This window comes from Chelonia mydas, chromosome 3, assembly GCF_015237465.2.
Source record: "Chelonia mydas isolate rCheMyd1 chromosome 3, rCheMyd1.pri.v2, whole genome shotgun sequence".
In the NCBI taxonomy this organism is placed as follows: Eukaryota; Metazoa; Chordata; order Testudines; family Cheloniidae; genus Chelonia; species Chelonia mydas.
In genome coordinates, this window is record NC_057851.1 from 37,927,086 (window position 1) to 37,941,155 (window position 14,070).

General features: G+C 43.2%; 1 protein-coding gene across 5 annotated transcripts in view; it reads right to left on the bottom strand.

Annotated features, from left to right (window-relative positions):
- Window positions 1-9,283: 9,283 nt before the first annotated feature.
- The window catches only part of ERICH1 (glutamate rich 1), a 109,145-nt gene continuing 104,358 nt past the window's right edge, over window positions 9,284-14,070 (bottom strand). For 3 of the 5 annotated variants that reach the window (XR_006289403.1, XR_005224590.2, XR_006289404.1), the window contains 2 exons: window positions 12,370-12,550; window positions 9,284-11,179 (listed from right to left, as the gene is read on the bottom strand). Coding sequence is in view for 2 of the 5 variants with exons in the window: in XM_037894179.2 (XP_037750107.1) it covers window positions 12,477-12,550 (74 nt within the window). In the remaining 3 variants the exon portion in view is untranslated. Of the gene's footprint in view, window positions 12,551-14,070 lie in introns of all 5 variants that reach the window. The other 2 variants (XM_037894179.2, XM_037894181.2) reach the window with 1 other exon arrangement.

Sequence of the window (14,070 nt, forward strand, 5' to 3'; positions counted from 1 at the left end):
CTGGCCTTTTTTTTTTAACCTTGAGTATAATCTTGGATATTGATGGAAAAGCATAAAATAGCTGTCTATTCCATTTGAGGATAAAAGCATCTCTGATAGAATGGTGACCCAGGCCTGCCCTGGATCAGAATTGGGAACATTTTTTGTTTTTGGCTGTGGCAGACAGATCTCTCTTTGGAATTCCCCAATGTACAAATATGCTGTGAAGCAGGGTAGTGTCTATTTCCCATTCATGATCTTGGGAAATTTTTCTGTTGAGTATATCTGCTGCAGTGTTCTGTATGCTTGTGAAGTAGGTTGCTGATATGCTGATGAATGCACCAGTTCCATAGTTTCACTGCCTTGGCATTCAGGGAAGGTGATTTTGCTCCTCCCTGGAAGTTTACGTAGAACATATATGCAATTTTGTCTATCATAATCTATATGTTTGCTTTTGATCAGTGGTAGGAAATGTAAGCAAGCGTTGCTGACTGCTCTGAGCTCTAGTAAGTTGATATCCAATATGGATTTGAGAGAGAACTATTTGCCCTGAATGGTGTAGGTGTCCAGGTGGGCACCCCACCCTATTAGGATTGTGTCTGTCATCAGTATCTGGCATAGTTGAGTGAAGGGGACTTCTGTGCAGACATTGTGAGGATCTGTCCACCAATCAAGAAGTTTTTGACTGCTGAGGGCATTTAAAGTAGTGTGTTTTAATTGTGTCTGCTCGGGATGTATACCATTCTGAGCCACCCTTGAAGGCAACGCATGTGGGGTCTCACATGATTTAAGACAAAGGCACCCACCACCATGTGTGCCAGTAGAAGACAGGCTCTGGCCAAGATCTGGGGACTGGCCTGAACTGTTGAGATTAAGCTGGCTAAGGTGTTGAACCTGTATGATGGGAGGAAGGCTTTGGCCTCTACTGCATCTAGGTAGGCTCCTATGAATTCCAGTTGTTGCACTGGGGTCAAAAGTGGACTTTGGGGGTATTTAGTTGTAGTCTCAACTGTAGGATTAGATCTATCATCTTTTGTCTCTCTCAAGACATCAGTGAAGGAATGTGTTTTGAGCAGGCAATCGTCTAGATACAGACATATCACGATGCCTTGTTTGTGATGGTGTGCAGCTACCACTGAAAGGACCTTAGAGAACACCCTTGGTGCAGATGAGAGACCAAACAGGCGCACCTTATATTCGACATGATCTTGACCCAGGGTGAATCTTATGAACTTCTTGTGGGATGGGTGGATTCTAATATAAAAGTAAGGGTCTTGTAGGCCGAGAACCAGTTCCCCTGATCCAGAGATGGGATAGTTCCTGCCAAGGTAGCTAGCTTGAAATGTTGTATTTTTACAAATCTGAGGCAGCTACACCCCTCAGCTCTACAGGGCATGCTCCAAATGCACTAGTATATAAGGGAGCAGCACAGCTCAGTTGAGCTGACCGCCAGGGAGGAAGGACGCATGTTGCAGCTGAAGCCGGAGGCTGGAGGAGCTGGAAATGCTGCAACCCAGGCAGACGTCAAGATACCCAGAGGCCTCACAGAGTCCGGGAGTCACCGGGGACCGTGAGAACTGGGGAACCTGGAGACAGCAGAGATGCCTAGACCACAGAAGCAGGAACCATGGTAGGAAGCAGCCCAGGGGAATTAGATCATGGCCCAGTTAGTAAACCGGAACTTTGACTCATTGGCACGTGCTCTTACTACTACCAGGGCCCTGGGCTGTGGCCCAGTGGAGAGAGAGGGCCCCAGGCCCCTTTACCCAGGCTGCTACCCCCCCCGCCTTATGAATGGCGGCCCCCCCTTTCCTGACTGGGGCCACTTGGCCACTAGGCCTTACTGCCTGCTGACTGGGGAGAATCTATTGCTGTTGACCACTAGGCCTTACTGCCCAGCTGACTGGGGCAAATTTATTGACTTGAGTCCCTAGGCCTCGCTGCCCTGCTAATAAGGGCGAACATATTGACTTTGGCCACTAGGCCATATTGCCATGCTAACAGGGGTGAAAACACTGACTTTGGCTACAGAGGCATAAACGTGGGATACTTACGTCCCGTCCCTACACCCTAAGGGGGACGGAACAGATTCGGCCTGCACTGGACGGGGTTCCCCCACCCGGTTACACCTTCCCTCTGTGTTGTGTGGGAACTGGTTCTATAGTTCCTAGTTTAAGGAGGTGGTTTGTTTCCCTCATGTAAAAGGTGCTCATGAGAAAGGTCCCTGAAGGGGGGGGTGGATACAGGGAGGGAGGTAAAGTAGATTGAATATTCCTTGGAGATGATCTCTAATACCCACTTGTCTGTGGTTATACACTCCCAGTTTTGATGAAAAGGAATAAGGCGGTTGCCGAATGGGTGGAGATGTCTGGGTTGTTGCAGCAAATGAAATTGCAGGTGGTAACTTGGGGCCTCGACCAGCACATTCAAATTGTTGCTTGGATGTAGAAGGCTGTGATGTGATTCTTTCTGCAAATAATTTTGATCCCTCAGGAGGTCCTCCACTGTGGCTTATACGTCCTTCGGAAAGCTGGAGAGATGAAGTGAAGAAGCTCTCCTCATGACCACTGCTGTCAAGATGGAACAAGCAGCTGTACCAGCAGCATCCAGAGATGCCTGTAATGCTGTCCTTGCATGGAGCTCTCAGCAATAATCACCTGAAACTGCTCTTTAATCTGATATGTTCAATAAAGGCATTTAACTTACAGTAATTGCCATGAGGGCTTGGTAATCAGCGATCCTAAATTGTAAGGTTGCTGATGAATATGATTTCCATTCAAATAAATCCAGTCATTTCCAGTCTTTGTTGTATGCTGTCATTTTAGCGTGCTGCTGTCTGCCATATTTGTTAACAGCATTGAAAACCAGGGAATTTGGGGATGGCTGAGAAAATAAAAACTCCATGTCTTTAGAGGACATACAATATTTTTTGTCCACCTGTTTGTGGGTATTGTGGCTGGGTCTGCCATATAGTTTTTGCTGGGTGACGAGGCCTCATTGATGGGGAGCGCAATTCTGGCTGAGGACAACATCTATAAGATGTCAAGCAGTTTGTGCTGTGACTCTGACTTCTTCAAGCGGGATTTGTAGTGAATCTTCTACTCTCTTAAAAGAGGTCTTGGAACTGTTTCAAGTTGTCTGCTGTAGTTGGTAGAGGAAGCATAACAGCTTCATCAGGAGAAGAAGAAGAAATGTGGGTTGCAGGAGTAGCCTCCTTGTCTAGTCTCTCCTGTTCCTCAAAGGTCTCCACTTCAGGATCAGGGGATCTGGCTAATGAAGCTGAGGGAGTTCACCTTCCTTTATCCCTTTGGGTGACCCTAGAGGTCCTCAAGAATTGGTGTCTATATGCCACTCATGGATCCCAGTATGACCAGTGAGGTGGTACAAAGGGCATGCATGATGGCACCCACGGATGTCCATACCAACTGTGTGGGGCCATGTCTCCCCTGATGGTAAACTGAAGGTGCATCAGTTTCTAGGTGGCTAGATCCATGGTGTTGTAATGGAGAGCTTTTCAGACACTTAATATAGGTCATCCTCATCATGCTCTTTGTCACTTAACGGGGTAGAGCAGTCATGGACGGTGGAGGAGATTGTCTCAGCACCGCATGTAAGTCAGGGGAATAGGACATAACTGGTACCATGGTCAAGTTGGTGCCTAGCAAAGGTGAGTCAGGCATCTCTGAGATCATCAAGTCTTTAGGGAACCAAAATCCCTGTGGTACCAGCACAGCCGGCGGTACCGCTGAGGCCGGCTGAATAAGAACTGTTGAAGTGTAGAGAATCAACGGTACCGGAGGTCTTTTGTGCTCCAACAAATGACCAGCAGATGTTGTCCTAGACTTCTGCGGGGCTGAAGTACTCATGACTGAGACTCTAGAAGACTCTGTCAGCGCCACTTTAGAGGAACTAGACCACCATTCTTTGCTGCTTCTTTCCCCTGCCAGTACCAATTTACCCAAGCCTGGCCCCTTAGGATCTTCGGGCTTAGCAGTGGTAGTGGTACCTGAGGATCCTGCAGCTTCATGGGTACCTAGCGGTGGGTTGGATAGTCGACCTTGTCAGGGTCTCTTTCTCTTGGCTGATTCCCTATTCAGGCAACTTGTTGCCTGTTTGAGACTGAGAGAAATCGAAGGATTTCCTCTTTGAAGTCATCAGAGAGTACTTAGCCCATGATGTTGACAGGACTGCCCTTGTCATGGATCACTGTACAGCGGGTCCTGAGTCCAGGGTTGGAGGCTGGTCGGAGTGAGCTTTCCATCAGGAGCAGTCTTAATTTTTGCCCATGGTTCTTTCCAACTCTCAATTTTAGTTTGAGGCAAAATGTGCACTTCTGAGACATGAGTGACTCTCCAAGGCAATGAATGCAGTGGGAATGGCCATTGCTGATAGGAAAGTTTTCTTCACTGGAGAGGCAATGTTTAAATCCAGGGGAGTTGGGCATACCCTTTTAGGGTTCACAACCTGAATGGGAAGAAACTAAGGAGAACTAACTTAGGCTTGGACAATAACTATTCTACAAGTAAAGTCATTTTTTTGAAGTGGGGGAGAGAAATGAAAAGAAGGCAGTATTAAGACTAACTAACGGAAGCTCTATTACTACATCTAATACTGAAGGAAACAAACAAGAAAACACTAAGAAACTCTGTTAATGGGATTTGCTAAGGGTCTCTCTCAGGCCAAAGGCAGTTGAAAAGGAACTGAGCGCAGAGCAAGAGACTGGGAGGATCCTGGGAACTACAGGCCAGTCAGCCTCACCTCAGTCCCTGGAAAAATCATGGAGCAGGTCCTCAAAGAATCAATCCTGAAGCACTTACATGAGAGGAAAGTGATCAGGAACAGTCAGCATGGATTCACCAAGGGAAGGTCATGCCTGACTAATCTAATCGCCTTTTATGATGAGATTACTGGTTCTGTGGATGAAGGGAAAGCAGTGGATGTATTGTTTCTTGACTTTAGCAAAGCTTTTGACACGGTCTCCCACAGCATTCTTGTCAGCAAGTTAAGGAAGTATGGGCTGGATGAATGCACTATAAGGTGGGTAGAAAGCTGGCTAGATTGTCGGGCTCAACGGGTAGTGATCAATGGCTCCATGTCTAGTTGGCAGCCGGTGTCAAGTGTAGTGCCCCAGGGGTCGGTCCTGGGGCCGGTTTTGTTCAATATCTTCATAAATGATCTGGAGGATGGTGTGGATTGCACTCTCAGCAAATTTGCGGATGATACTAAACTGGGAGGAGTGGTAGATACGCTGGAGGGGAGGGATAGGATACAGAAGGACCTAGACAAATTGGAGGATTGGGCCAAAAGAAATCTGATGAGGTTCAATAAGGATAAGTGCAGGGTCCTGCACTTAGGACGGAAGAACCCAATGCACCGCTACAGACTAGGGACCGAATGGCTAGGCAGCAGTTCTGCGGAAAAGGACCTAGGGGTGACAGTACACGAGAAGCTGGATATGAGTCAGCAGTGTGCCCTTGTTGCCAAGAAGGCCAATGGCATTTTGGGATGTATAAGTAGGGGCATAGCGAGCAGATCGAGGGACGTGATCGTTCCCCTCTATTCGACACTGGTGAGGCCTCATCTGGAGTACTGTGTCCAGTTTTGGGCCCCACACTACAAGAAGGATGTGGATAAATTGGAAAGAGTCCAGCGAAGGGCAACAAAAATGATTAGGGGTCTAGAGCACATGACTTATGAGGAGAGGCTGAGGGAGCTGGGATTGTTTAGTCTGCAGAAGAGAAGACTGAGGGGGGATTTGATAGCTGCTTTCAACTACCTGAAAGGGGGTTCCAAAGAGGATGGCTCTAGACTGTTCTCAATGGTAGCAGATGACAGAACGAGGAGTAATGGTCTCAAGTTGCAATGGGGGAGGTTTAGATTGGATATTAGGAAAAACTTTTTCACTAAGAGGGTGGTGAAACACTGGAATGCGTTACCTAGGGAGGTGGTAGAATCTCCTTCCTTACAGGTTTTTAAGGTCAGGCTTGACAAAGCCCTGGCTGGGATGATTTAACTGGGACTTGGTCCTGCTTTGAGCAGGGGGTTGGACTAGATGACCTTCTGGGGTCCCTTCCAACCCTGATATTCTATGATTCTATGATTCTATGTGTGAGTCAAACAGACACAGCTATCTAAAATCTCTGATCTGAGGTGCAGGGACATGAATACACCTAGAGTACCTATAGGGACACTATTGGAAGAATCACCTGAGCTTTTCAATTTGATAAATGTGGAAAGCTGGTGTGTGGCCTGGTGGTTAGGGTACTCGATTCAAGAGCCTGCTGTCTGATTAAAAGCATTGTTTTTCATCCCAGATCACTCAGAGCAAGGATTTGAACTTGATTCTCCCACATTCCAGACCAGTGCCATAACCATCAGTCTATACATCATGAAAGTCTCTCCCCCTTTTCCCCAGGAAAACTTTTTGAAACTGACATGTCTCCATGAAACATTTCAGCTTTGACAAAATAGTATATTTTAGCTAAATTAAATTTTGCTGAAAATGTTCAAACCAGCTCTAATTGAGAACAATTCTTGCACACCTTGAAGATCCTGCACAGCCATGTGTGGGGCACTCACTATTTGGTCCTTAATATTCTCTTGATTTTTCTTTGGCATTTCCTAGGGGGGCTTTTAAGAGAAAAACAAACAAACAAAGAAAAACTTAACTCTGCCAGGCTTTGAAGTTCTGGGGGCTTGCAAAAAATTGACAATAGCAAATGTTTGCTGAAACTATCTGGCTCGAAGAAGCTGGAACACCTCTCCCCTCCATATCTTAGGACACTCTCCCTCTCTTGCATACCAGAGGTGAAAGTCTCTGTCTTATACTCCTTAGGAGCTGAACAGCTTATAAGGTGCATGATTTCAAGGCTCCCACCTGTGCTCCTTACCAACTTAGCAAGAAAGACAATGTAAAATGTACTGCACATGCACAGCATGCATCTTTGAAAAGTTCATGACTTAATGAATTCAGAATTTAACCAATACAAGGCACTTCTGCTCAATGAGGATTATGATTATTCCAATTTTCAGTTTTCATAACTCAGCAATGTTGGTTATAGGGCTGTTTCAATAAACGTTCCAGGATTTTTGATGTATTTAAAATAAAGGGGAGAGTATACCCCTCAATTCTCCTCAGAATTCTAAACAGATAAACTCTTTTTGCTAAAACTTAAAAACAAAAAACCCACCTAAAAACACTTATCATTTGGGACCAGATCCAAGGTGCATCTAATCTAGTATTCTGTCTCTGACAGTGGCCAGATACTTCACAGAAAGAACGCTAAAAACCCTAACACAGGCAGAGATGGGGTAATCTGCCCCCCTTATGCTAAACTGTAACAGAGCATAAGGTCTAATGTCTCATCCAAAATTTACCATTAATAATGATCACTTTGCATATCCTTGTTATCCATATAAATGTTCAATCCCTTTTTGAATCATGTTAGATTCTTGGCATCAGTGATTTCCTGTAGCAGGGAGTTCCACAGTTTAATCTGTTTAATGTGTGAAAAAGTACTCCTTTTACTGGTTTTGAATTTCTCACTTTTTAATTTAATTAAATTGGGCAGTGACCACAAGCCTGGAAAATTTCAACCTGAAAGGTCAAAATTTTGGTAAGTTTTGAGAACTAAAAACAGGATGTTAAAATGGAAACTATGAAGAAAATGACACTTATATTAGTTACGCCAGTCGTATTACTAAAAAAACAGGGTTTGCTTTATTTATCCACATGGTGTGGCTGTGCACTTACATTTATTACTCCTGAGTCTCATTCTGTAACGCTGCTCTTAAACCAGTTTTCTTCCATCTTATATTTTAGTATGGCATTACTGCATACACTCATACACAAATATACACTTATAACCTTGGATTCATCCACAGAGAACTTTATCTGATTGAAACTGGCCCAAATTTCATAACTCTCCAAGATCTCCTGCAGTTTTATTTTATCCTCAACTGCGTTTATAATCCAAGTTAGTTTAACGGCAGCAGGTTTGATTAGCGTACAATTGATCTCATATTGCACGTCATGTATAAAGATATCAAACACCATTGACCCCAACTGGCTAAACCATTAAATGTTTCTTAGGCTTGTTTTGTTTGCAGTACTTGACTTTTTTGCACAAAATGCACGGATTTTACAGTGGCTACAGTGAAAACAAATTAAGAGATTAAAAACAACCTTCTCCCCACTTCTAATTCATATTAAATACTTCTTTTTTTTTTGAATGAGGAACTTATCATGATTTTTGGGACTAGACAGTTTACAAGACAATATCCTTGTATCGTAGTGTGTAACCCAAAGGTACATTTCAATTTTTAAATAAATGGCTTCAAAATACTATTACAAATTGTACAGAAGAACAACAAACTTTGAATAACCAACAACGTCCTCAAGTGATACACCATCTCTCAGTTGTCACTATTTCCTTAACAATCTCATATATATTTGTGTTTTCCTTTAGATAGAAATTCTTCCCTACTGCATGAAATTATTCATGACAAATGACAAAAGTTAAGATGCTCACATGAAGCAATTTCTGCTATGCCAACATAACAGTCTTTAAAAAGTGGGACACAAGAACTTTCCCATTTTCTAATAATCAGTCTCTTTTAAAAAAAAAAAAAAAGACAAAAGGATTAATGCTGTCCACTATCACCATCATTGTGTATGGTGAATGTGGAGCCTCTTGAAGAAGCAATCAGCAAACATTTGGGAATTTCTGGAAGTGAAGAGGAGGAATGGAACATAAGGCATTTTACTACAAGGGATAAGCAGTTACTGAATCTTATTAATTAATGAGTATTAACAAAAATTGTGGAGAGGAGTGAAATATTCTCTTTGTCCTAATTCTATTCTAATATGCCAATGTGTAAATGGAGCTTGTCATGGCTGAAAAAGAGAGAAAACACTAAACCAGCAACTCAGTTAGTTAAAATGGATTAAGGCAGTGGTCCCCAAACTTTATACCTCATGCCCCTCCTTACCTCTGTCTGCATCCCCCCCAAATCAGGGACGGGAGCAGGGATATGGCTCTGGGAGGGGGGGACATGGACAGAGTAAGGGGTCTGACCCTGGGCCCATAACTGGAGGCAGGGGTAGGGCTGGGAGTGGAACCTCGGCCAGGGGCGTTGGCCAGCAGCTGGGACCCAGCGTATGGGGCCGGAGCCATGAGAGGAGCTGGGTGGGCCCCAGCTGTACCCCTCCAAACATTACTTGGGGGCTCTCCACAGTTTGGGGACCTCTGGATTAAGGGTTAGAATTCAAACTGTCAAACAAAAAGGAGAGAGACAAGGTAGATGAGGTAATATCTTTTATTGGTCCAACTTCCGATAGCCTTGTTCACATTGAGTAGCAATTTACTCTGCGACTAGTCCCACAGAAGTCATTGAGATTACACATGGAGTAAAATGTTCTTCCTTGTGAGTGACGGTATCAGAGTCTGGCCCCTTTAAGTATGCAGCAACTTAAATTTGAGCTGCACTGTTTTAAATGAATACTGCACATGATCAAATCCTTTTTATGGTGAGGGAACAGACCAAGCATTAAAATGGAAATATTATTACAAGACATGGTTTAGAGTTTCCAACTGTAGAATTCTATCATACTGAACACAGCCTTTCACTATTGGCTCGTTGCGGTCATTTCCTACTTGGACAGCACCTTTTCCATTCCAGTCCTAACTGCATAGAGGACAAAATTGTCTAATCCACCTAAATGTTGATTAATTAAAAATGAACTAATATTACAGTACAGAGAAGATGTTTGTGGAAGATCAAATACATTAATCAATGTTCTACCATTATTAATACAATGTTCTTCCATCTGGAACAATTCAATAAAATAGGTCCCAGCGCTGGGAGGAATGGATATGAAACTATTTCTATTATACATCTCACCCTCTTCCAATCACTCAGTGCTCTCCATCCTCTTACACTGTAACGGGCCCATCTTACCAGCAACAGCATGTGAGTAAATGGATAGGAACCATGGACCACACCCCATCCAGTCCCAACATGCCTGAGGTGTGCTGCCAGCAGCAGTGACTAATTCTCCTTTCCTGTGTGCTGCCAAAGTGCAAGCAGCCAAATTAAAGCTGCTGGCTCATGCAACCTGAATTTGGACCCTTTGTGCACGTTCTTTATTATATAGTTTTTAATTACATGAACACAAGTATGCTGTGCTTAGGACTCCTGCCTCATTCAGTGCACAGGTTGGACAGTGCTCACTTAATAAGCAGCTATTCAATATTTTGTTTTCTCCTAGTTTTTCACTGTGCGGTGCAATGCCTTATTTTCTGGGCACTATTCAAACCCTGCTCTGAAAAAATAAATTATTAATTTCCTCATGGGCTTTTCTATGGTGCTCCTCTCTATAGCATCCAACTACTTCACAAACATTCACAAATGTTCGCAACACCCTTGTGATGTGAAGGCGTGGGGAACGGAGGCACAGGAAATCAAGGTCAGAAGTGTCAACTGATTTTGTGTGCCCAATCTGAGATACCCAGTGCTTGACTTTTCAAGGTGCTTAGCATTGTATAGCACTTTATATATTCAAAGCATAGCTCCCACTGACTTCACTTATCACCATCATTATATGTATTGCAGTAGAGCTTAGGAGTTCCAGTCATGGACCTGTACTCCACTGTGCTAGGTACTGTGCAAACACAGAAAAGAACGGCCCTGCCCAAAAGAGCTTACAATGTAAGTATACGACAAGAGTCAATCAATGGAGCAGACAGACCGACAGGGGAGTACAAGGAAACTATGAGATAATTTTGGTCAGCATAATAAACTGTCAAGTTTGTAGGCCTCACAGGAAAGAAGAATTTTATGGAGGGATTTGAAGGAGGACAATGAAGTGGCTTTGCAGATGTTTGCAGCTGTGAGTGCTCAACATTTCTGCAAAACAGACCCCAGCCTCTCAAGTCAGGTAAACAGAAAATGAAGAACAAAATTAGTGACCACCTGTGAAAAGTTTGATTTAAGTGACTTGCCTAGCATAAGAACTCTGTGGCAGAGGCAGTCATAAAATCCAGTTCTTCAGGGCAGCATTCAGCTGCCTTAACCAGGAGACAATCCTTTCTCTTTCAACAATACCCTGCTTCCTTCACTGCACACCTTCCCACTTCTGCAAAACCACCTTGATCGATCCCCAGAGGGGTCCATCCTGTGCACTGAATAAGGTGGGATCCTGTGGAAAAAATAGGATGTGATCATGTAATTAAAGACTATCATAATGCATATGCATAAGGGGGCTGAATGAAAGTTGCACTGGTAAGTCCTAGTCTCATCCCTTCATATTCCTTATGTTGGGTCCCGGTTTACCTCTTCACTCCAAGCCTGGGTGCCAATATGGGGGTTATTAATGGCACAGGAGAGACAGGTTCCCTGAGCTCACTTCTGGTGCCCAGATCCACTCTTGCCCGGAGTAGCCATTATAGGGAAAGTCAGACTTCACTCTGTAGCTCTGGGCTGGGGGGAGCCTGCACAGTCCAGTCACACACAGGAACTGTGAGGAGATGGAATCTTTGGAGACGGTAGCTATTAAACTCTAGCAAATCTCTACCGAGTATTGCGAACTGCAATATTTCAAAGGTTTATAACTTTGACAAATTTGGACAGATTTTCACAACGACCACGAGAGACACATCCCTGACACAAATGCCAGCCCTTGCCAAATTTCAGGTCCCTGCTACAGTGCATGGAGGAACTTATTAGAGCTTTCTAAAGAAAAGATAATCAGAATTTTTTAAAAATAAATTTATAAATATATATGTAATTTAAAATTATTTAAATGTTTAATAAAACAGCATGGCTAGAAAGGAGATGTTCTCAGAGTTTTAAAAACAACTTTATTTTCCTTCTTGTCTTTCTCAAAAACAGCAGAACTGTTGTGGCTGAACTTTCCAAAAAAGTCAGCCTGCGGCAGGTCACCCAGCATGGAAAATTTCAGCTCAAGTGATTAAAGTTTGGCAAAATTAAATGCAACAAAAAAAAAAAGGTCTTATATGGGAAGTGTTGGGCTACCTTACCAATAGGTGGTACTATAAATTCCACCTAGAATATATTCTGACACTCTGTAAACAATAATGGCTAAGAAGCACATTTTCTAGAAAGAAATTACCAACAAACATTTAAGTTTAATGTACCTCTTGAATCTTTGAGCACCTAGAAACCATCCCATATGTCCCTAATCCCGTAAAAAGATGCATCTGTTTGCACAGATCCAACTGCCGATTCAGGCTCTATGTTAAATGATTTGATTGATGCATGTCCACATGTAAGATGTTCCCAACCAACCAAAATACAAAATCAAAGTACTTTTATATTGCTCATTATCTTTTGGAGGACAGTCAATGATATGAAAAATACCTCATTTACCTTGCTGAATATACAGCATGTACGCTGCTATTTCTGAACATTCGCTATTCAGCTTACAGTTGGTATATTAAATTTTAACTCTGCACAGATGGACACACACACATGCTTTATTTCCTGTTCTTCCCAGGAAGGATATCTGTAATCCAGTAGTGGAACAGACAAGAGATTATCTTGGCATGATCTGAAAAGAAGAAAACAAATTCTTCCTGAAATATTTTTGTGGTATTTTTCAGCAATCAAATACCTGAAGGTAAAAAAAAGAAAGCTTTATAAACATATGTTTTCATCTGACATTACCATTTAAGAAAAACAAAATAACCCTTGGAGCTTGAGACACCAATATAAATTTGAAGACGACAGACCAAATTCATTTCTGGAATAAGCAAGCGCGACTCTTCATAGATTAGTTGCTTGTACCAGGGCTGACTCTGGCCTTATACTGTTTAGTGCAACCACTGAATTATTTCGTAATCAACAACACTGAAAAGTGGATTAAAATGACACAACAACAAGTGTATAGTTGAGGCTGAAACAGTCTGTGATCTGCATCATTTCCTTAGGTATTCTCTGAATGGAGAGTGATTTCACCTACCCTTTATTTATTATTATTTATATTACAGCTGCACTCAGAGCCCCAACTCATAGAATCATAGACTAAGGTCAGAAGGGACCATTATGATCGTCTAGTCTGACCTCCTGCACAACGCAGGCCACAGAATCTCACCCACCCACTCCTGTAACAAATCTCTAACCTATATCTGAGCTACTGAAGTCCTCAAATTGTGGTTTAAAGACTTCGAGGTGCAGAGAATCCTCCAGCAAGTGACCCGTGCCCCACGCTGCAGAGGAAGGCGAAAAACACCCAGGGCCTCTGCCAATCTGCCCTGGAGGAAAATTCCTTCCCGATCCCAAATATGGTGATCAGCTAAACCCTGAGCATGTGGGCAAGACTCACCAGCCAGACAGACACCCAGGAAAGAATTCTCTGTAGTAACTCAGATTCCACTCCATCTAACATATCATCACAGGCCATTGGGCATGTCTACCGCTAATAGATGAAGATCAATTAATTGCCAAAATTAGGCTATCTGATCATATCATCCCTTCCATAAACTTATCAAGCTTAGTCTTGAAGCCAGTTGGTCTTTTTCTACCACTACTTCCCTTGGAAGGCTGTTCCAGAACTTTACTCCTCTGATTGTTAGAAACCTTCGTCTAATTTCAAGTCTAAACTTCCTGATGGCCAGTTTAATCCATTTGTTCTTGTGTCCACATTGGTACTGAGCTGAAATAATTCTTCTCCCTCCGTGGTATTTATCCCTCTGATATATTTATAGAGAGCAATCATATCTCCCCATAGACTTCTTTTGCTTAGGCTAAACAAGCCAAGCTCTTTGAGTCTCCTTTCATAAGACAGGTTTTCCATTCCTCGGATCATCCTAGTAGCCCTTCTCCGTACCTGTTCCAGTTTGAATACATCCTTCTTAAACCTGGGAGACCAGAACTGCACACGATATTCCAGATGAGGTCTCACCAGCGCCTTGTGTAACGGTACTAACACCTCCTTATCTCTACTGGAAATACCTCGCCTGATGAATCCCAAGACTGCATTAGCTTTTTGCACAGCCGTATCACATTGGCGGCTCATAGTCATCCTGTGATCAACCAATACTCCGAGGTCCTTCTTCTCCTCTGTTACTT